This window comes from Stylophora pistillata, chromosome 4 (assembly GCF_964205215.1).
Source record: "Stylophora pistillata chromosome 4, jaStyPist1.2, whole genome shotgun sequence".
Taxonomy (NCBI): Eukaryota; Metazoa; Cnidaria; class Anthozoa; order Scleractinia; family Pocilloporidae; genus Stylophora; species Stylophora pistillata.
The window spans coordinates 44,647,356-44,668,565 of record NC_142522.1 but is presented as its reverse complement, the minus strand read 5'-3'; the positions used below and the strand labels follow the sequence as shown (position 1 = coordinate 44,668,565).

Below are 21,210 nucleotides of genomic sequence, written 5' to 3'. Positions count from 1 at the left end.
AAACATCAACCAGCAACTCCGTTCTTAAACTTAGTCAGCTTCTTGTTAAACCGGGGGTTAAAATCTTCGGTACTTTGGTTTCATCAAAGAAAGAAATCCATGAGGTCCATATATATGAATGAAGATGAGTTTTTGTCACTGTAACGACCCGCATGGCTGTTGAAGGAGGATTGTGTATAAATAAATAGAATTGTCGGATTAAAAAAAATATTTTCTACCCGCTCTGACGTTAAAAAAGGTGATACTTCTATGCCGTCCTCAGCAACCTTCGACAACAGTAAACGACTTGCCAAGGGAACAGAGTAAATTTCGACTTTAGTTGAGGAATGAAGAAATTCTTTTGAAACAAAATTGTCATGTGCATGGGATTTAAAAAAGATTTGAGGCTCCCACCAGAAACTGAACTCTGGACCTTTATATTTCGTGATCGGATACTCTTGCACTTAGTTACAGAGAAGTTATTGTTATGGATTTATATGTGACAGGATCTGTGTTCTTCCCACTGCAAGGATGACTACAGTCAAAAGCGTTAGTAGATCAACAAAGATGTTGATTCCTGAACATTTTTTAAAATTCAATTATAAATTGTGTTTTATATGACTGCGCATGCCTATCGGTAAGTCTTGGCTTGGATTAGTTGACATTGTTATCGTTATCACCATCTTTATCGAATGACTGTGATTAAAAATATTTCGTTCAAAAAATTTGCCAAATATGTCTCCGAGCGATTTGATAAATCACCCACTATAAAACCCTTCGCCTTCCATTGATTCACTCACTGCAGCTGCTATATAAAAGAAATTCGTTGTATTTAAGGGATCGAACTTACAACAGTCATCTGCGGTCAATATAAAGCAATAAAATTTAGAAGGACATTCGTGAGCCTTAGTTGATTAGGTCTTTCACGAGTGCTGGCTTAATCCGGATATTGTTCATGTGCTAATCGAAAGAATCATTTTCCCTTATTCTTCTAATCGACCACCTGTCTCATTTTGAGGTGCTAAATAATTAAACTCATTAAAAAGTCTTTATACTCACTTGAAGTCAGAGTGAAAAAATATATTTCAGTGGCTTCTCTGTTCGAACATTAAACAAGCGCAAAGTGTAAAAAAAAAAAAAAAAAATCATTAAATAAACCCGTGCACCGTGCAAATGCATCAGAAATATTCTCATTACCACGTACAACTTTCAACAGTGGATCTTTGCTTTTCTTCAAGAAGCAGCTACATGAAATGGAAAATTTCTCATAATTTTAGTGATCCTTTGTAATGCAAATGAACTGAATGGAAAGGCGCTAACAAACAACAGTGTTTTGCATAATCTTTGAAGATGAGAATAAGTCATTTCTCAGCATGAAGCAGATGAGACAAAGATAAATATATGCACACTCATTTATTGAGGAGTAGGTGACCTGTCAAGTTGGTTTCAATATTCAACTCCTTGGTTTTGAGCTAAGATCAGCTAAGTACAGTACATGCTCAAAATGCCAGCGGAAGGGAATATAAGAAACGCTTAATCGTATCCTTGAAAACATGGAAAGTTGGTCAGTGGACATTGGTCTTCTGCCTTTTTACATCCTGATTGTGATAGCTGGAATTTTGGGAAATATTTTGTTTATTACTGTGGTCAGAAGGCACAGATCTATGCATACAACCACCAACTTTCTCCTGGCTAATGTGGCAGTTTCTGACATCATTTCCTTGGTGCTTTGTGTACCGGGGATTATTCTACGATTTGTGGAGCACCCCAGCGGTAATGTGGGTAGTTTTCTATGCAAGTTTGTGACGATGCATCTCATTGCAGGAATCACATTACTCGTTTCAGGACTTACACTCACTCTTATTTCAACTGAAAGATACAATGCTTTGCTGCGACCCATGGCTTTGCACCTAAAACTCCACAAACAACGCGTCATAATTGCGATTGCCCTTATTTGGGGATTTTCCATCGCTTTTGTTTTGCCTCTGTTTATAAAGCAGAGATACGATGTCAAAGTGAAGCAGTGCTTTATGGAGTGGAAAGAGAGTAATTCCCGAATTTATTGGACACTGTTGGCGACACTGGTGGGCGCTGCAGTCATCACTATGACTTTCTGTTATTTTCAAATCATAAAAGCTCTTTACTTCAACAACATACTTCCTCCTAATGAAAACCACGTCGAACAAGACTACAAAGACAAACAGAAAATTATAACAATTTTGATAACAGTCACTTTTTTGTTTCTCGTATGCTTTATTCCGTTTATACTCGTCTCGGCGGTCAATCTCTCCACCAGAAGCCTGCTGTACAAATTGTCCTATTTTCTTGTTTACACCAGCTGCTGTGTGAATCCAGTGGTCTACATATTCCAAAGTGCAAAGTACAGAGCAGGATTAAGGGAGCTATTTAAGGGAAGCCGAGCCGCCCGCCGAAGAGAAAGGTCTGTTGAGTTGTAACTCCTGGAACTATTTACGACGTTGGTCGCTTTGATCGCGTTTAGCGATACGGTATCAAACGAGATAAAAATTACTTTAGGCTACCTAATGTCGTTTATTCATAACGAGATTCTTCACAACAAACATTCGTGACTATGCCAACGGATAGCTGAGGACATCTTAATGTCCGGTCTTATAATAAGAGTATTCGGTGGTTTAAAGAAAAATAATCTCGTTAACTATCGTTGAATTTTGGTTATGTGGTTGCATCGTCATTACAATCGTATATTAAAGCAGAAAGGACACTATTTTGAATACTTATTTCTTGAATATCAAGTAAGGAAACCGTCGGGTACTTGACCAAATTGGTTTGAACTCGAATGGCTGAGTTCATTACCAGCCATATTTAAGGATAAAAATGCACGAATCTCGTTCATCAGATTGAAAGATAAAATATACACAGCTAGTTAAAACAACTTCTCATTAAAATCTGCAAGCTTTTCCTGATCATGATAGATCAGACTTGAAGCGTAACATTCTGGAGCCAAAGAATCGGCTCCGCAGTTTCCTGATCAGTTTTCGACCTTTTTTTATTTATCCACCGAAAAACGGATGAAACTTGGCGAAACAAATCCAGCTAAGATAAAACTGGTGACCGTAATCATGTTTTAACTGAATACGCCTTTATAATCCCATAATTCTGAAGATATTTTAAACTAAAAACACAGCATGAATAAAAATTAGTTTTTGTTATTTCGTTTATGGAACTGGCAATAGTCTGAGGGTGAAACATTTCAGGCCAGCGAACAAATTCATTTGTTGATACTGGGAGTCATTCAACTCGAATTATCGTTACTCTGCTGTTTTCCTTGACTCTTCGTGTTCTTTTTTACCAATGAGGTCAATGACAGGAAGGATAGACGAGTTCCTTAGTGATATTTCAGTTTACTCAGCCACGGTAGCAAGGTAACAAGCCTCTTTTCTGCGCCCCGTGAGGGTCTATTGATTTACTAAGAGATGACCGCCTCATTCTACGATAAATTGAATTCTGTCAAAGTCGGAAGATTTGTGGTTATTCCTCAATGGGGTGCTAATTCTTTATCTCACACTCACGAAAAATGTTCTACATTTCTCTTCATTTTTCTTCCTAATTGAAAACATCATCCTCAGAATGCAGTAAGATGCAGGAGTTGTTTATGTATCCCAGCACCCTTTTCGAAATTGCCATTTCACATTTTCTTTATCACCTTAAAATTGTTTTCTAGCTATTGTTTTTTACTGAGTTTTCCTTGAATTTTCCGTCCTTCATGGAAGTTAAAGACTAGGCTAATGCAAACTAAAGTTCCTTTAGGGGTTGCATGTAGTCCGAGAAAGGCTGGGAAAGAGTCAGAGAGGGTTAGCATAAACTTTCATTATTCTCCATTTTGTTAGTAACCAGTGACTTGTCAATGCTTCGTGTCGCTCAGTGTAACAAGTGTTTTGTAACATTCCATTAATTGCATTTGGAAATCAACTCGATTTTCTTTGGTAGTTTAAGGACCTCAAAATGCATTTTTCAAGGAGATGGCCAAAGATGAAAAGTATTCAGCTTAGTCGCGAATTCCTCACTTGCACATGGTTTACTTCAAATTTCGTCGGCTCGTCATCACTTACAATCAGCAAGTATCGCAAAAATGTGACGCACACACAATACTGTTATGTTTATTCCACATTTTTTTTTATCTTTTTAGAGGTATTTCTAGGTCATTTATCAAATATTAGCGCTATTTCGTCAAGGAAGCCTTCACTTACGGGTCTAAATACCAACAAGAACATCTCATGCCTATATGAAGTCTTATTTAATCATTCTTTGGTGATATTAACCAGTTAATAAATACTTAGTGCTATAAAGAACTGTTGTGGACGACAGCGAACATACTTCTTCATAGAAGTTCGGTTTGAAAGTGCACAGTAGAATAAGTCTGTTTTCAAAGTAGTAGTTTCCACCATCAGACTGAAACTGTTCTTCCTGTTTCCAGTGAGGAGACGACGCCTTTGCTATGAATTTTCAGACAAGGTGCTGAGCAAGAATGTTCTAAACTAGTGTAAAAAATTCACAAGAGGCTAATTTAGTTCTGAACTATAAATAGCCACCACGAAATTACAGATTAGGAGACCTGCCGAAGAATAGCACAGTTTGAAGAAACAGAAGAATGAAGAATTTAACCCATGAAACCGCCACTGGGATAAGTGGGTACAGAAGTCATGTCACCGTAAACAACATGCAGGTTAGACGACGGATAGAAACTTTGTATCATGTTAAAGTTTTGTAGCTGTAATGCAGGGTGAAGCGGTGATGTTATTTCTGGTCCATAATAAGGAAAACTAGCATGGATATGATTGAAGACAGATTGCATTTCTTCCAACCGCATGCTCGCCTCAAAGTCAGGCGCCATTTGCTTTTTCCATTTAGTCCGCCTGTTTTGGAACCACGTTTTGATTTGAGTATCGGAAAGACGTAGGGTCTTGGCCAAGTTATTTCTTTCAGTGATCGTTAAATATTTCTTATTGTTAAAAGTATCTTCTAGAGATTGTAACTGGCTACTTGTAAATGCGGTTCTTCTTCTACGGGTTTTGTTGAGATGAAGTTCTTCGCGCATGACTGGTTGATCACTTCCATGTGGCTCTTCACCCAAAAAGTTTTCGTTCTCTTCATCTAAGCATTAGAAAACACTAGCCGATTAGACAACATTTAAGTAGAAAACCTTTATGAGCGTCTAAATTGCCCATTTGACATTGTTAAGAGGCAACCATGACAAATGAAACAAATAATTATCTTTACCAGAAATAAAGACATGAAAGACACAAACCTGCGTCACAAACGTCTGAAGGTGAGTTCTCTGTCAAATAAAGTCTTTGGGGGTATGTTTTTTGGTCCTGTTTCAGGGACGAGTTTCCCAGAATTGCGTCTATGGTAAAAGAAGCCATGAAGTTGATCTGCTACGAGTCTGTGGGATAAATCTGCTACGAGCCACTCACTGAGAGAAATTGAAACGCCCACGAGATTGCACAAATTTGTGTTAACTCATAGCTGCTAAATATTATGATACCAGCATCCGGACTATTAATGCTTTGACAGCCAATTAAGATAATATTTGATGAACCGTGGGATGTTTCCACTTGACGAACAAAAGAGCGGTAAATGTTTGAAACTCTATATTAAGGAAAGGGTGCAGGTTTTGTCACTTTTGGCAAAACGTTAATTAGATCAGAAATTGTTGGCTGGCTTTAAACAGAGCTATGTAAAATAGCATAAAGACGATCATCGACCTAAAAATATCCTCATTGTGGACTTATTTGCCAACTTTTACTTTACGAGAATCCATTCACTGGCTAGCTTTAGAATTTCACAACTCCAACCATGTAAGACCTGTTCAGAAAGTGAATGTTTTTCATTTGTAATGTCACATCAATAAAGACAATTCATCCTCACGTGATCTGCGCGCCTTGTTCCTCCGATTCGTTACTAGGTAAGTGTTGTAGCATGAGAAAATTGCAAAGCCCATAACTTTGTGAGTGGTATAATTTGATAGGCACGATTATAAGAAGAACGGAAAATGATTTTCACCGCACTGGGAATTATCTACCGCACACAGAACTGTTGAAACATTTGGAGCGACCCTCCCCTGCAAAGGGTTAATTTGGAGATATGATTTTACTTTGAAACAACGCAGTGGCACAGCTCAGTGAGGTCATGTATGTTGGCAGCTTTTGACGAAATCCATACAAAATAAGTGATAACACGTTTCGCCTGTCGTAATTCGCGTAAAAGTAAAACTACACGAAGAAGATTGCCCGAGTACTGATTACTCCAGAAATACTATCATGAAACAAACAAGTGCATAACCTAAACCCTACGGACAAACCTCTATCGATCTGACGTAACCTCATGTACTGCCATAATTTTTGAGAGATTTGACGTCGCGTGCCATTCGCCTTGGCTGGCCATTGCATTCTTAACCCCCTCGGTATTCGATTTATGAAATCTTAAAGATCATCCTGATTATCCGCATTTCCTGGAGGTAACTTGAACGCCAATACGGTTGCTATTCACTTCTCGAGAAGTTTATAGTTTTTTTGGTTTCTAGTGATACAAGCCGCAATTGAAGGTCGGTTAGTTACACTGATTAGGCGAGTTTCTGAATTGGCATGTATGTATAATCTCTTAATCCGTTGAAAAGTTCGTAGATCGAGTATTTGTTTACATTAGTTTGTTACTTCAATCAAGTGGTTTTATCGAGAGGTCATTAAAGCATTTAACGGGTGGAAACGATATCCGTTATTTTGGCAATCATCAAGAGATATTTTAACAGACAAACCTGTTTCTAAGATATGTGCAAAATGAGGGCGAAGCCTTGCCATCGTGGGTGTTGAAGTTTTTTTTTCCCAGTCTTTTCCGCGTGTGGTTCTTGTGTCCGTAGATATTAATTTGGGGTGATTACTTTGTACATATACATTTCTACATTCCATAATAATAATAATAATAATAATAATAATAATAATAATAGTGATAATTCCATTCTTTCATGTTAGTGAAGCAACATTTCATTTGGCGTTTTTTAAAAGCAAACCTTTTGCTATTAGACTATGTTGTATTTAAAATCCTAATAAAGCTGCGAGCTTAGACATGACAAGAGGATATCATTCCACATTCTCTTGGACATGGTCAATGGTCAGATGATAAATGAATAGGCCCATAAAATTCCAGGAAAACCGGGTTATGTCATTTCATCTATTTATTTAATTGGTTGGGTTTTTTTTTTAGCTACGTATTTGTTTAATCATTTATCCATTAGAATCTTGCTTGTTTGCTTTGTTATGATGTAGTTCCTCTAATGAGTGACTTTTGCTCTTCGTTCTGACGCGCAACATATTTCCTCAACAGATTAGCCTGCGTAGCGGCCTTAGAGGGAGGGGGTAAGGGGGTAGGGAGCCGAGCGGAGAGAGGCTTGGGGAGAGGAAAGGAAGGGCCTGCCAGCGACCCCGTAGATTCTTCGAAACTCCCACCGATTAATTTTGCGTATCGTGTTTCGAATGTCAAACAAGAACTGTCAAAACTATCCAATCACGAAGCGCCATTTTAAGACGTACGCCAGTGAAGCATGGAAAATACTAAAAGTAGCAGAGCACTGACCCATGCAAACTGTCAAAACACCGCTGCACGTGGATGAAATGTCGGACGACAAGGAAAATTTCAAAGAAAAACCTAAGAGGGGTAGAGAGCCTAATATAGATATTCCGTCAACTTGCCGCTTTTGTGGAGATAACTTAAGAATCAAGTTAGGAACTGGGTTCAAAACCTTTCTTAATATCTTTAAAGCAAGTCAGAGAGAAGAATTCCAATATGTTATCGCGGACCTGTCTCGAGATCTTGGATTTTACTTCGCAAAACAGCCAAATCTCCCCCAAATTGTTTGCCTTACCTGTACCTGAAAAGTGAACACCTTTTACAAGTTTTATGAACTCTTGGAAAAGGCTTCATGTCCATCTTCGGTTGAGAACTCGAGCTCTATTTCGCAATCAAACGAAAATTCAGTACACCGACGGGAAAGAGTCCAGTAAGAAAGTGTTTACGCTTCAACTCACCAGCCTCGAAAGACAGCTTGCCATATGCTGAACGGAATGCAATGGTTTTCTTACTGCTTGTCTTTGCTTTTATTTAGAAAGAAAACATACGTTTCAATATATTGGTCGTAAGTGTTGTTTAGTAAACAGAACACAAAAGTTGCTTCGCGAGCGGCTCGGAATTCCGCTCGTATTGATCATATCATGCACATCAAGTATTCGAATTTTACTTTTTCTTATCTCAGGCCAGTCCAAGTTTGAATCGTGTCATCAACTATCAGAGCAACTGTTCTGGACACAAATCCCTTATCTTTATCTGTAAGGAAGTTTGTGAAACGTTCATCGATTACACTCTCGGCCGAAGCGTATACCAGATCAACTTGTGATAATGAATCCAAATTATCGAGAACTTCGGTTAGATTACAACTAGTTAAACCAAGAGATTCAAGTTCGAGTATTTGTTCCTGTATGATGCTTGTAAGTGGAGTTATAACCAACACAACGGGCCGTTTATCGTCGCTGGCCTCGAAGCGTGCAAGAAACACTAAAGCTTGGAAAATTAAACTTTTTCCAAACCCAGTCGGAAAAATAGCTACAAGATCCTTCTTTTTGACGTAGAGCTGTTCCAAAGCTTGGCGCTGTTCGTTTTTCAGATTGATTCCGCGCTGTTCTAGGATATTTTTCAACGTATTCTCATCAAAGTTTGCTATATCTTCCGCCATGTTGTTCGAGCACAACTTGCCTGTTTCTTATCACTTTCACGGCTGAGTGACAGTTATTTGATCTCGACCGATGAAAATTCTTCGTCCATGAGAGATAGGATATTTCGAAGAACCTACGGGGTCGCTTGCACTGAGGCCCTTCCTATCCTCTCCTCTCCCCAAGCCTCGCTCTGTTTGCCCTCCTTTCCCTTCCCCAAGCCTCGCTCCGCTCGGCTCCCCACCCCCTTCCCCCCTCCCTCTAGGGCCGCTACGCAGGCTATCAACAGATCCCATAGTAACACGAAAAACCATAGCAAGGTTGTTGCTTGTACCTGGCATTACACAACATAACAGCCTTGTCTTCATTGTGGTTAGCGGCACGACTTAATCTACCACAGGAATTTAACTGGTTTTAATTAGCTTCATTTAGTGGCTCTTAACAGCCTTCATTCTTTACAAACCTTATCAGGAAATTATATCCGTTTATTCATTTGTTCACAATCCTTCATTCATTTTCCTCATGCCTACGTTTGTTTTGTCGATGAATCGTTTGAATTATTCACTGGTCGACGATGGACAGAATGTGCAATTAAATTATACTTGAAGTGAATGATTCTTGAAAAAAACCTATTCGATGGACTTTATTGCATTCTATCGTTAACCAAGTTGCGATGCTATCTCACCTTCATCTGTTTGGTGCTTTTTTAGTTGAACTGCTGGATGCAGGTACTGGAATATAATCACAACTTTCTCTTCGTTTGTTTAAAAAACATTTTCATTTACATTTTTCAAGTGAATTAAATTTGCCAAAATAAAGCCGCCTATCCCTTGTCTTCCCACAATTTCCACAAAAGAAGTGATTGTCCATTCTCAGCAGAATGTAAAACACCTACATGATAGTTAATCAGTCTGTTCTAGTTCCCTAATATTCTAATTTTCGAAGATAGGGAGTGTGAGCTTTTCACAAGAAAAAGGTTGTGAGCTTTTTCCAATTTTATTCGAGGAACACAATGGCAGATCTAGCTTAAGCAATGAGCAATCTTTAGTGAAACGAAATAAGGAATACAGAACTGCGTGATTGCAGAAGGAAGGGAAAAGCATCGAAAACAGCCGACGCAAAGGAAAAGATCAGTGCGTTGATAGTGGAATCAGTGGAACTTTCCAGAGCGATGTTGCTCATATCGCTTCTCCGAGCCTTATGGTTTCCTCAAAATCCAAAGTGTTGCTCTCTATCGCCATTTAGTCCGCCGATTTAATAACCATCGTGTTTTGCCATGTATCTCGGAAATGCAAAGGTCCTCTGCTTTTCGTTGTAAGTTCCTTCAAACATGATAAGCACTCCTTACTGTCAGCGGTAAGAGACTTATGCTTACTGCTTGCGGTGGCGGTGCTCAGTGTACGGATCTAGCCGACGTAGGAGATGTTTACTTTGTCAGTAACTGGGGAAAAGCTCTTTAGCTTTGAAGCTCTTTAACTGGGACGTCAGGAATTCTCTCTGTACATACAGTGGTGATTTAATGGTTTTTGGTGCAACATAGAGGGGAAGAAATTAAAAATAGACGCTCAATATTTCATTTAGGAGTTACTGTCCTCTCTCTGTTTCTTCAGAGTTACCCGTTACTCAGTATTACGAAATAAGGAACAGATTCCTCTCGTGTTTGAAAATATATAAATATCTTGAAGACAGCTCACCTTGATCAAAATAAGAGAGGCCGTTAATTGTTAGGTGTTTGACACAAAAGGGAACTTCACGCCTTATGAAGTTTACTAAAAATTCAATGATGCCAGAAGAAGCTGAGCCTTGACATCGGATGGCATATGGCTGCTTACTGCAAATCACCGCAATCAATGTGATCAATATTTTGACAACTGTTCATGTTTAATTAATATCAACATTGGCCCCCAATTAGATTACTTGATAGCCAATTAAGATAATGCCGCTAATAACTCGCGCTTTGACAGTACTAAAAGCACCGACGTATATCATCTGAAGAATAAAATTTGCTAATTGGATCAAAAGGAAAGAGATCAAAGAATGGCCTAAAGCTTCGAAGGTGATCTTCTCGATAAACTTTTGCTTTCAGCGAGATACAGGGGGTCAACTCTACAGATGATAAATCGAATATAACTCTATTGCTACTTCAATACCCTTCCTTATGCAAGAAAAGGTCTTTTGAAATTAGTTGACAGATGTTACAGAGGTAAGGCTTCAACAATAGAAATATTTTTTTTGCTCTGGCAGATAACTATAGTGCCCGATGTAGAAATCATGAACTGTGCAGTGCATTTCTACGGTGAAGGGAGAAAACAACGATCAAACTGTCAGACAAGATCCCATCATCATTTAGTTTTAAATCCCCTAAGTCCGGCAAGGGTATGAAATTTCACTTAAAGTCGCCGACACCCGTAAACAACAACAACAACAAAAAAGAATGCAATACACGCACTACTGCCCCAAGATGCACGGTGTTGGAAACTCAGGCCGAGATTGGTGCTAATTGGCTATGCTATGGGTCAGGCCAAGGGTCACCATGAGCTGTAGGATTCTAATGCTACCAAGAAAAAGGGTGGTTGAACACAAACTAATAATCATGACCTGTAAAATGGACCAAAAAAGATCACTGACCGCAGCTGAGTTTTAAGGTCACGGGACCGCGAGAGACTACCAAAAGTTTAGCGGAATCTGATCGTTGGGTTTGGATTACTGAGACATATCTTTATACAGGAGCCCATTGCTCCTGCTTTATATTACTAATGAAAAAGAAGCTCAGAAGAAACACATACAGACAGTAATATATTGAAAGGATAAACAGCTGTCGTAAGGGGGTGAAACTGAAAAAAAGTACTGCAAATGCTCGTGGTCTTCCAAGATCGCTCGCTATCCACTTTTTAATCTATCATTTCCAGGCACATTATAAAACCTTACAGAATAGATAATTATTTATTTCAGTAAAACGTTTCCTATCGTCTCAGCTGTTGGAAAACAATTTGACCCGATGTTCGAAAATCGACAGGTCAGATCGAAGGTTGGGTCAATAATTTTAGCGGGCAGAAAATTATTTGTTATGATGCCTGAAACTAATTGACCCAAATACTTCGATTGATTGCCTCGACGAACGAGAATTTCCAAAATTTTGTGACGTCATCAAAGAGATAGATAGATAGATAGTTTATTACCAAATAAAATACATTGCAGCCATAGGCTGAATTGCGTGCTTTTCACAATCATTGATTATATAAGACTATATAAGACTACCAATTACAAAAATGCTAAGAACTAAATAAAATTACTGATGTAACTAATATACAGCAGTGGAATAGCTAAAAATCTAGGTTAGCACACGCGCACATAGCCGGGATAAATGAAGATTTAAAACGATCAGTGCGAAAGCGCGGCATGTTAACGGCGAGGCATGTTAAGACGCAGATATCCCGGATAATAAAAACCAACTACGCATGCGTCTGGCAAAATTTTAGTTTTCTCCCCCATCGACAAGGGTAGTGTTGTGGCAAAGAATCCATGTACAATAATAACAGAGGGCTACTGTGTATGCCGAGAAATATTAAGTGTGATGAAGAGATTATAACCTCGGTCTGATGGAGTAGCCGACACACTTGAGGCCCAGTCAAAGAATGAGGCTGATCTTTTTATTTTCAAGATCGATCTACAAACCGTGACGTAGATTAGAAAGTGCGACGATACAAATACTTCTGAAGAGGCGATTATCTTTTCATATTTTGTATCAGTTCAACTATTATTTAAATGAATTTAACTAAAACTTGATAATTCATTAGTGTTTAAATCGCAACTTGGGGGACTCCATTTGACCCCGACTCGATGACGGTGTAAAAGTGACCACATTGACTTTCTACACACTGTGTTTTCCTTTGCTCCTTTTCATAGACAGTCGCATAATTGGTTCACCTTGATTGCCTAATTATTAGTTGTTTCGCGGCTTAGCTCCTACATTGGGTTGATCTGGATGAGTGACTGAGCATCATTCTTTAGGGAGATTTTATAAAATAAGATTTAGACCAGCTCTTCGTCCTGAGCTGTTCCTCATCGGATTAGTGCATTGCAATCATTTTTGGCTTTAAAACGCTACATAACGACGAAACAGTTGCTGCTGTATCAGAGTAAGTTACTCTCAAGTGTTTGCCATCCAAGTAGCCTAAGTGCCCCTCATGAAATTGCACTTAGGAAATGACTGGCACTTTAGAGCCAAGCGTGAGTCTAAATATCAAGAGAAATAAAATGAGTCTGTGGGCGCTGGTCCACTGAGTGAAGGATATTTGTTTCGCTAAATTCCGCTTCGTACCTATCGTGTCGTCATGGTATATTTCACAATAATTTGCTTTATCATCGAAAAATCATTAAATCTGCTATTTCTCTGTTAGACATCAATACAATGCAAAGAAAAGAGGTTTTGAGAAAAAAGGCAAATATCCCGGCGTCAGGTTCTTGAGTATCCTGACAGGGGCAGCATTGATACAATGTACAGTACATTGCTATCAGCCTTTAGGTTGATAGCAATGTACTGTGCAAATGAATAAAGGCTGATAGCAATGTACTGTACAAATGAATAAAGGCTGATAGCAATGTACTGTACAAATGAATAAAGGCTGATAGCAATGTACTGTACAAGTGAATAAAGGCTGATAGCAATGTACTGTACAAATGAATAAAGGCTAATAGCAATGTACTGTACAAGTGAATAAAGGCTAATAGCAATGTACTGTACAAGTGAATAAAGGCTGATAGCAATGTACTGTACAAATGAATAAAGGCTGATAGCAATGTACTGTACAAATGAATAAAGGCTAATAGCAATGTACTGTACAAGTGAATAAAGGCTAATAGCAATGTACTGTACAAGTGAATAAAGGCTGATAGCAATGTACTGTACAAACGAATAAAGGCTGATAGCAATGTACTGTACAAATGAATAAGGAAACTGTTAGGGGCTGCGTCGGTGGGGGTAACGAAATAACTTGGATATAGCAACAAATGTACTGTACAGGTGAGGCGAACTAATTTGGGAGTCTTGGAACTAGAGGAGTTGATGATAAACCCATTTCTAGTCGTACCTTACCGTGAATTCCCAATAAAGGAAGATTATTTCGTCTCCAACGCCACCTGAAGGCGAGATATTCCCATCTTCCGGGTCGAACCTATACGATGAACGCTCAAAGAAAACATTGGTATTTCGAAGATTTCATTGCGAACTACTGACTCCCGTGTCCTTCCTTGATATGTAAAGTTTAACATTTCCGTAAAAATGATTTCTATTTAGTGTGGCTCTGTAGAGATGTATGTCACAATCGGTGTGGGGCGCTGTGCTTACCTTTTGTTTGCAATCTTTCGCTGGTTGTAAAAAATGAGGTTTCTATGAGTATCCATCGTTCATACACTGTCATGTTCAGGCTGAGTACTGGAATGAAACCGTTAGCTTAGTAGAGCAGCGGTATCAATGTCTATGACCCCACTGCCATAACTGGCCATATTCATAAAGTATCTTTGCATTCACTATACAACAAAAGCCTATTGTTTAATATGAAGCTCGTTGCTCGATAAAAATGCTTAAGATAATTCAGTTTAGCTGACTCGTGTTTCTAAAACTCATTCCTAGGACTCTGGTGAGAAGATGACTTACCAGCGTAACTAATTCTGTTTGTTAGACGAACTTTGTTTAAAGGCCGAACTACCAGGAGACTCCTTAGCTAAATGGTATTACTGCTACTGAGGCGAGCTAACAGTTTAGTGAAAGGTTACTGCTTTAAGTGAAGTTGAAAGAGCTCGGAGTCTTTTAGACTATGCCTGTAGCTCTGCACTTATTGAAATATTTCTTCAATTTCTGATCCCTCTCATTTGTTCAGATCATGACATTGTTGCGACAATCGACTTACATTTTTATTTGTACTATATTTCGCGGTTGGCAATTCCTAACTGACAAGAAAGTGCTGAATATAGAATCGTAAGCCTATCCTTCAAAACTTGATTTACTTACATAACTTTTTCTGAAGCCTGAAATTATCTGAAAAAAGTTTTGCAAGAAACGAACCCTAACCATGGCCTGCGTTGCAGCCGAACATGTCATACCAGCGGTTTAGACTGTCTGCGACGCAGGCTACCCTAACCATTGAATAAGCTAAACATTTGAATAATTCCGCTTTTCACTGAAAATATGCAGTATTTACAAAGTAGTACGAGTTAAGAGCATTAAACAAAGGTTTCGAATTGACGAAAACGCTTGTGTGTGATCAAAGTCCTATGAAGTACCACAGTAGTTTCCACAACTCCCCAAAACCAGCCTGAGCTTGGATTTTAGAAAAATGTTCAGCTGGTGAAGGTTATATTAAGACCAACCACAAACGCAACACCAAAGCACTTGCAAAAATAAGCGGAGTGATTAAAAGATCTAGCAACTAGCTTGGCACTTTTATCGTTATATGTCAGTTAAATGCCCACGGAAATGTCTGATCTATAGTTTTCCCTATCCGGTTTTAGCGTACAATCTGACGTCGCTTGATGCGCGGCAGTTGTGAAGGCTCTGTAATGAAACACACATTCTCATGATACAATGGACGAGATATCTGACCATATATCATAAACGATTTGTGTTTTTATTATGTGTCTTTGTTTAAAGCCATTGGTATAGGAGGACCAACTTGGAAATATGTTCGCTTTAACAGAGCTCAGTTTAACGGAGTGCTGCCTGACGCATTTAGTAATTCAAAAAGGTCAGTTACTCGTGTTATTTTAGATGCTGTTTGTCATCCTCAATTCATTGTATCTAGCCACCACAAAGTTACTGCGACTTTTTTTTAACAGACTTGATTCAGACAATGATGAGAAAATTTTTTTCCTGAGACGGTGAGATACTTTTTCGTCAAACAAAAGACTGAGTTACTTGAATTCTTACCAAAAGACGTCTTGCCAAATTTGTCAAACTTTCCTTGTAATCTTTGTCAGAGAGCACGGGACAGACGATCTACATTCAGTTGGCGGAAGCAGTGGGAATTTATGGTAATTGAAAACATATTAGTAAAATTGCTGCGTAACAGCGCATAAGGCAACTTGAATGGGCTCGCGCTGGTTTACTTAGCAGGCGGCTTGAGTAACTAGAGCTTGATCAAAGGGTGAAGGAATTCATTTCCTCTGAGATAAAGGGAATCGCCGTTTTACCGACTTTTTGAGTCTAAAAGTAGAATTCACAAATCCTTTAGATGAACGTCAACTGCTTCGTAGCAAAAGAAAACAAAAATTTACATGACCTTGCATTGAGTTTTAGTCCGTTTACCCAAAGTAGAAAAGCAGTAAAGTAACAGAAAAGGGGATCATTTTATTTCAAATCCGGATTTTGACCTCTTCTTTTTTTTAAGACAGACTTTTTTTCCATTGAGTGTGGATAGGTAAGCCATTGTAACTCGCTGTTAGCCCTGGTTGTTCTTTAAGCCGCTTAACATCTTAATATTCAAATAATATGTATCATTCATAATGTACTTTGTGAAATCTTACCATCGATAGCTTTTTATTTGGGCGGTGTGTTTTTGTCATTATGATTCTTTACATAGTTTCACCATTTGCTGAGAATTTGTTTCTCGCCAAAGGGTGACTATATTTGAAGCATTGAGGGATTAAATGTCCAAACATTAGTTCGTTCTTACAAAAAAAGGATGAAGCAAGGCAGGTGGTATTCCGATCAAATTTGGATTATTTTCAAAACATATGCTTGGTGTACTAGCAGAAAGTTTGTAATACCATTAAGACTCTTCTCGACTCCCTTCATTGTGGGAAAAGGAGGCTAGTAAGTTGGATGTTGCCTCACCCAATTTCTCGAGTCATTTTCTATGATAAAGTTCTTTTTCAAAAGGATACAGAAAAATGTTATGTCTACAAATGCTGTGCTTAGTTACTTTAGAGGAGTCTCAGTTTTTCTATGAAGCAACAATTAGGAGCCTTTTCTTAACTGCCGACGTTTTATTGATGAATGGAAGAATAAGACAATTTCTCGATAGGAGTCATTTAGGTATTTCCGCCAATAAATTAACTGCACATTTTAGTTTCAATGTAGATTAAAGTTTCAGCACTTAGGGCCATTTGTCAGAGGAACCAAGTTGGTCATACCACAAGAAAACACGGTAACCAGATATGGTTATCCAGGGATAAACACCGCTTACCTTCCAAACAAACCATTATATTAAAATTTTTAATCGATGGCTAATTCTGAATCAAAAGGCAACACGCCTTTCGCAAACTCGTTGTTGATTAAAACATAATGATTTAAAAATTTCTTTATGGAAGGTCATTTTAACTGCTCTTTATATGATCGTTTGTTTTAGCGTTGTGGTGCTATTAAAACATGTGGCTAATGTGTGCCCTCCTCGTGAATGATGGGCCCTGGGGCTAGTCAAATGGCTGGATATGTTTGTGTTTGGACAATATCCATCTTCACCGGAATGTTCTATCAAGAGGGTCTGTGAGAGAGGTAATGATGTCTTCAACACATTTTATGTACAGAGGTGCACTTTTTCAATCCTTCAAATTAACTTGATTTAACCCTTTAAAAATTCTGGCCGACTTAACAATCTTTTCGCTTCAGGATATAATTGAGCATAAATATGGTGAATGCTCCGCACAGCAAGATACTTTCCGTCGCATTAGATCACATATATTTTAAATTTGTTACAACGTGTGTTCAATTGTTCGACCTACTGAGCCAAAGCTACTGGTCTTTTTCTAAGTTGCTTCCCAGTTAAGTTGTCATAATAGATCACCTTCAATACTAGCTGCGTGAGAAGCACGAGGTAAGACAAGCCAATGTAGATGATCAAACGAGTTATCTTAAATTTTCTGTTAATCTGTTTATCTTTAAAATTTCCACTCCATCTGAAACCAATTTTTTTTTAAAAAAACCAACGCGTTAGCCGAACGGTACGCACTCCGAGTTTTTTTGGGAGTTTGAGTCGGACAGAGTATGTTATCAGTTGAACCGATCTTGTTCTTTTGTCAGCGTCAAATGATGGTTTAACTGTTCCTAGATTATGTTAAGATAAAGTTGACCAATCGACTCAGAGAAGGCTTAACTTAGAACTTCGATAGCCTCAGTTATTGTTCATATTTATGTTATTAGATTTGGGCGTTTGCTGAGCTTTATTCATTAACAAAATATTCTAGGTAAAAGTACGTTTTTGATTACAAATCAGACAACGGTGAAAGATAGAAACTGACCATTAAACACTACGTTGTAAATCACGCTGTATACTTCGTGATTGGGATTATACAGTTATCTTTATCGCTGTCATTGAGTTGGATATGAATAATATCCGTAGGCAACATTCAAGATGATGGAGCCTGGTAATTCAGCAAATTTTACTATCGCTGCTTTGTTGGGTTCCTCAAGACCGCAGCAAGAACTTATCAGGGACACAGCGCCATTTCATGATCACAGACTTCATGGGCCTCAGAGAAACGGGCTTGGGTTCCATGCAACCATGGAAAGCGACGAGGAGGATGGTCAGGAATCTCGAATTCCAGGTAAATATTGATTGAACATAAATGAAAATCAGTGTAGGGTTAGAAGTGTTAATATTTGATTCATCTGATTTGACGATATCCCGCTTAATGTCTCCATTGTGGTCGTGACCAGAGTGTTTCTCATCAAGACCTCAGATGTACATTTATTTGATGTTTGCTCTTAGCTGACAGCTTCAACTTTCATGTTTCTCGAATAGACAATCGAATCGTGGCATCAAAAGAAGAAGACAGCCGTGAGTCTAAAGCCACAAGGAAGTCTGTAAAAACGAGGAGAAAAAGAACAGCGTTCACAAGTTTTCAATTAAAATGTCTAGAGGAAAAGTTTATGATGAACAAATATCTCACAATTGCAGAGAGAGATATGTTAGCAAAGTCTCTTCAGCTCAGTAACAAACAAGTCAAAACTTGGTTTCAAAATCGTCGTACCAAATGGAAAAGAGAAAATGTTGGAGAAGCAATTCACTTGGCCTATGAAATACAAAGGAGTAGTATTGGACCTTACCACCCTCCATGGGTGCCTATTTGTCATTGTCCGCCTCCTCCTCCAATCTACAGAATGAACACAATGTATTCCTGTCCACCCCCAACGTTTATTCCGCCACACGGAGCTCAATAGTTTAAGGCACCGCCTATCCTTGGTTTTCTTCCTTTCCACGATTTGCGACAGAGTACCGGGATACGACGTAGTAAGACACTGAACCAAGTAAGAGACCATATCCTGCAGTGACTCTGTATTTCCAAACAAAATCTTGCTGTATTATTCCAAATCGGGCATTGGTTCGTACGGTGAATTGTGTTTAACGATGTTAGTAATTTTTCTTGATTTATAGCTTATCATTTTACCGTGCAAAAAGTGCGTTATTTTTGGGCATAGATCCAAATATACAAAAACGTAGATACGTGGTAATGAAAGGTTTCCTTGTGTAGCTATGGTTTGGGTTGAAAGTTAGTACTGAACTGGTAATAACTATCTCTTACCAACTAAAATATCAGTTTGATGGTCACAAAAATCCGCGGCAATAATTGACTTTGCCTTTCTTTCTAGAATAGCTGATTGTAATATATAATTTCTTTGTCGCACACTACGCTCTAAGTCTTACAACAGTTTTAAATACTGCCATGCCTGTCTGGCAATCATTTGGAAATACCTTATCATCTTGTCCATCCCAGTGGGAGATACAAAGAAAATTATTTTTTTCAAATTTTTCTAGTTTTTTCTGAGTTTATTGAATGCCTTTACCTAATTTTATTTTATTTATTTGCATTGAGTTGGCACATCGAATTGGGTTCACCCCTAAATATTTGATCAGCCTAAACTTCTCAAGTTTCTCATATGCAAATGGTATTACAGTTCTCCATTACATATTTGCCATCCTCGTTCCATCTTCATTACTGCTCTATATGATCTTTGTTTTTTTTTTTTCTATTATCCCATGTCTTTCATTGAAATATCTTTTCTCAGTCGATTATATTCCTTTCCAAGTAAATTGTAACATTACAAAAGGAGTTGCAATTACCTCAACTTAGACAGGACTTTGAATATTTTCCACAACCTTCAAACCTAGCATTTGAAAGAGTAGTGGTTGTGAAGTGCGAGAGAGGTAACTGTTACATTTTTTTTCTCTGCTGCTGAATGAGGCGTTTTCCGATAACGCACTTTTAGAATAAGTCACGATCGATACTGTGACTGTAATTGCAGTTTTCTAATGGGAGGTCGCCAAAATTGAGTTGGCGAAACTATTTGAATATCTCAATATTAACCTCGAATATTGGCCTCGAACACGTACAATGGGACCTTTTTCAATTTTATAGTTCAATTTTTTTGTACAATTTTTTCGGTCCCATTTCTCGCTTAATTAAATCATCATTATTCCTCTGTTTTGCCCTCCTTGATACTAAAAATGTTCAGTAACCGAGCAAACGAAGTAATACTCACTTAGAAATATTTTTTTATCCGACATGGTGACCAGTTCAGAGAGAGAACATTTTTCTATTTCTTATATTTTTTATGACTCACGATCCCACGCACTGATCAATTTTGCTTGACGCGATACGCATTTAAGGAATCTAAGCTACAGGAATGTTCATCACCAATACATGTCCTGCAATACGTCTGGTCTGATGACCTCAATCAAAGAATGATAATCATTTGCACCACCAGATAATAATCTTCTAATATCTACTCACTGTGAGACACAATTCGCACACAATTCGCACACAATTTTATGGTTTCTTAACAGCGGAACTCCACGCACTGGTCAAATGGTCCGCAATCTGTGAACATTACGCAGGCCTAAGTCTGTGAGGGATTATACCTGTGTAATGTCTTTCATTTCCACCTTTAAAAGCTTTAATCACCTCTTAGTAAACCCACTTTCTCAAGAGTTATAAATGATTATAAACAAACAAAAGATCAGACTGAGATAGTACATATCCACTCATAGGATCGAAATCTAAAAGGCTTTCGGAACCCTGCGCTTGTAAACATCTAATTCATTTAAGCATCTCCGGACCAACCGGTCTGAAAATGAGGATAATCCTTAAAATTTAGAGAAAGCTTATGCTATGAGTTACGTATGTCTTTCGCCTGATTTGGTTGATGGCACGCGACGTAAATTGTTCATATATCAAAAACGAGAAACGCGAACTTGTAGCGGCCAGGGGTTAATACTCTGTATGGGATGATACGCAGATAAATAAATTGTCTATTGTAAATACCACATTTTTACTTCGAAGGGAGTAGATTGTTTTGATTAGAAACAAGAACATTTAATCTTCATGTTGAGCTAAATTTAAACATTTTGGCGATCGTGATGAAAGCTCCCCAATTAAACTCTTAGCGGGGGAGGGTCTGCTCTTAAAATACGTATCTTTCATCAAGTACACAATAAGGGAGCTTATTTTCTGAACTCTTTTTCCGCCGTTCGTCACGTGGTACTCATAGCTCATCGCA

At 38.3% G+C, this 21,210-nt stretch overlaps 4 protein-coding genes across 4 annotated transcripts; 2 read left to right on the top strand and 2 right to left on the bottom strand.

Moving 5' to 3' along the window:
• Nucleotides 1-779: 779 nt before the first annotated feature.
• LOC111326683 (QRFP-like peptide receptor) lies at nt 780-3,167 on the top strand. Its single transcript, XM_022930742.2, has one exon. It carries the CDS (start codon nt 1,533-1,535, stop codon nt 2,433-2,435), a length of 903 nt encoding a protein of 300 aa, XP_022786477.2. The 5' UTR covers nt 780-1,532; the 3' UTR covers nt 2,436-3,167.
• Nucleotides 3,168-4,090: 923 nt separating this feature from the next.
• On the bottom strand, nt 4,091-6,573 carry LOC111326631 (homeobox protein ceh-1). The gene is made up of 2 exons (XM_022930670.2): nt 5,264-6,573; nt 4,091-5,109 (listed from the first exon to the last, which is right to left on the bottom strand). The coding sequence occupies exons 1-2, from the start codon at nt 5,379-5,381 to the stop codon at nt 4,616-4,618; spliced, it is 612 nt and encodes a 203-aa protein (XP_022786405.1). The 5' UTR covers nt 5,382-6,573; the 3' UTR covers nt 4,091-4,615.
• A 1,494-nt stretch (nt 6,574-8,067) lies between these two features.
• On the bottom strand, nt 8,068-10,692 carry LOC111326633 (uncharacterized). Its single transcript, XM_088757441.1, has 2 exons — nt 10,412-10,692; nt 8,068-10,214 (listed from the first exon to the last, which is right to left on the bottom strand). The coding sequence occupies exon 2, from the start codon at nt 8,738-8,740 to the stop codon at nt 8,255-8,257; it is 486 nt and encodes a 161-aa protein (XP_088613567.1). The 5' UTR covers nt 8,741-10,214; nt 10,412-10,692; the 3' UTR covers nt 8,068-8,254.
• A 7,372-nt stretch (nt 10,693-18,064) lies between these two features.
• Nucleotides 18,065-20,135, top strand: LOC111326628 (barH-like 2 homeobox protein). Its single transcript, XM_022930668.2, has 2 exons — nt 18,065-18,257; nt 18,455-20,135. The coding sequence occupies exons 1-2, from the start codon at nt 18,065-18,067 to the stop codon at nt 18,871-18,873; spliced, it is 612 nt and encodes a 203-aa protein (XP_022786403.1). The 3' UTR covers nt 18,874-20,135.
• The last annotated feature ends 1,075 nt before the right edge of the window (nt 20,136-21,210 follow it).

Excerpts from the sequence above, each read along its gene's own strand:
- LOC111326631 (XM_022930670.2), bottom strand. The coding sequence starts at position 5,381 with ATGGCTTCTTTTACCATAGACGCAATTCTGGGAAACTCGTCCCTGAAA. Across the intron at positions 5,110-5,263 it reads TTCAGACGTTTGTGACGCAG|ATGAAGAGAACGAAAACTTT; the intron begins GTTTGTGTCTTT and ends TCTAATGCTTAG.
- LOC111326683 (XM_022930742.2), top strand. The coding sequence starts at position 1,533 with ATGGAAAGTTGGTCAGTGGACATTGGTCTTCTGCCTTTTTACATCCTG.
- LOC111326628 (XM_022930668.2), top strand. The coding sequence starts at position 18,065 with ATGATGGAGCCTGGTAATTCAGCAAATTTTACTATCGCTGCTTTGTTG. Across the intron at positions 18,258-18,454 it reads TCAGGAATCTCGAATTCCAG|ACAATCGAATCGTGGCATCA; the intron begins GTAAATATTGAT and ends TTTCTCGAATAG.
- LOC111326633 (XM_088757441.1), bottom strand. The coding sequence starts at position 8,740 with ATGGCGGAAGATATAGCAAACTTTGATGAGAATACGTTGAAAAATATC.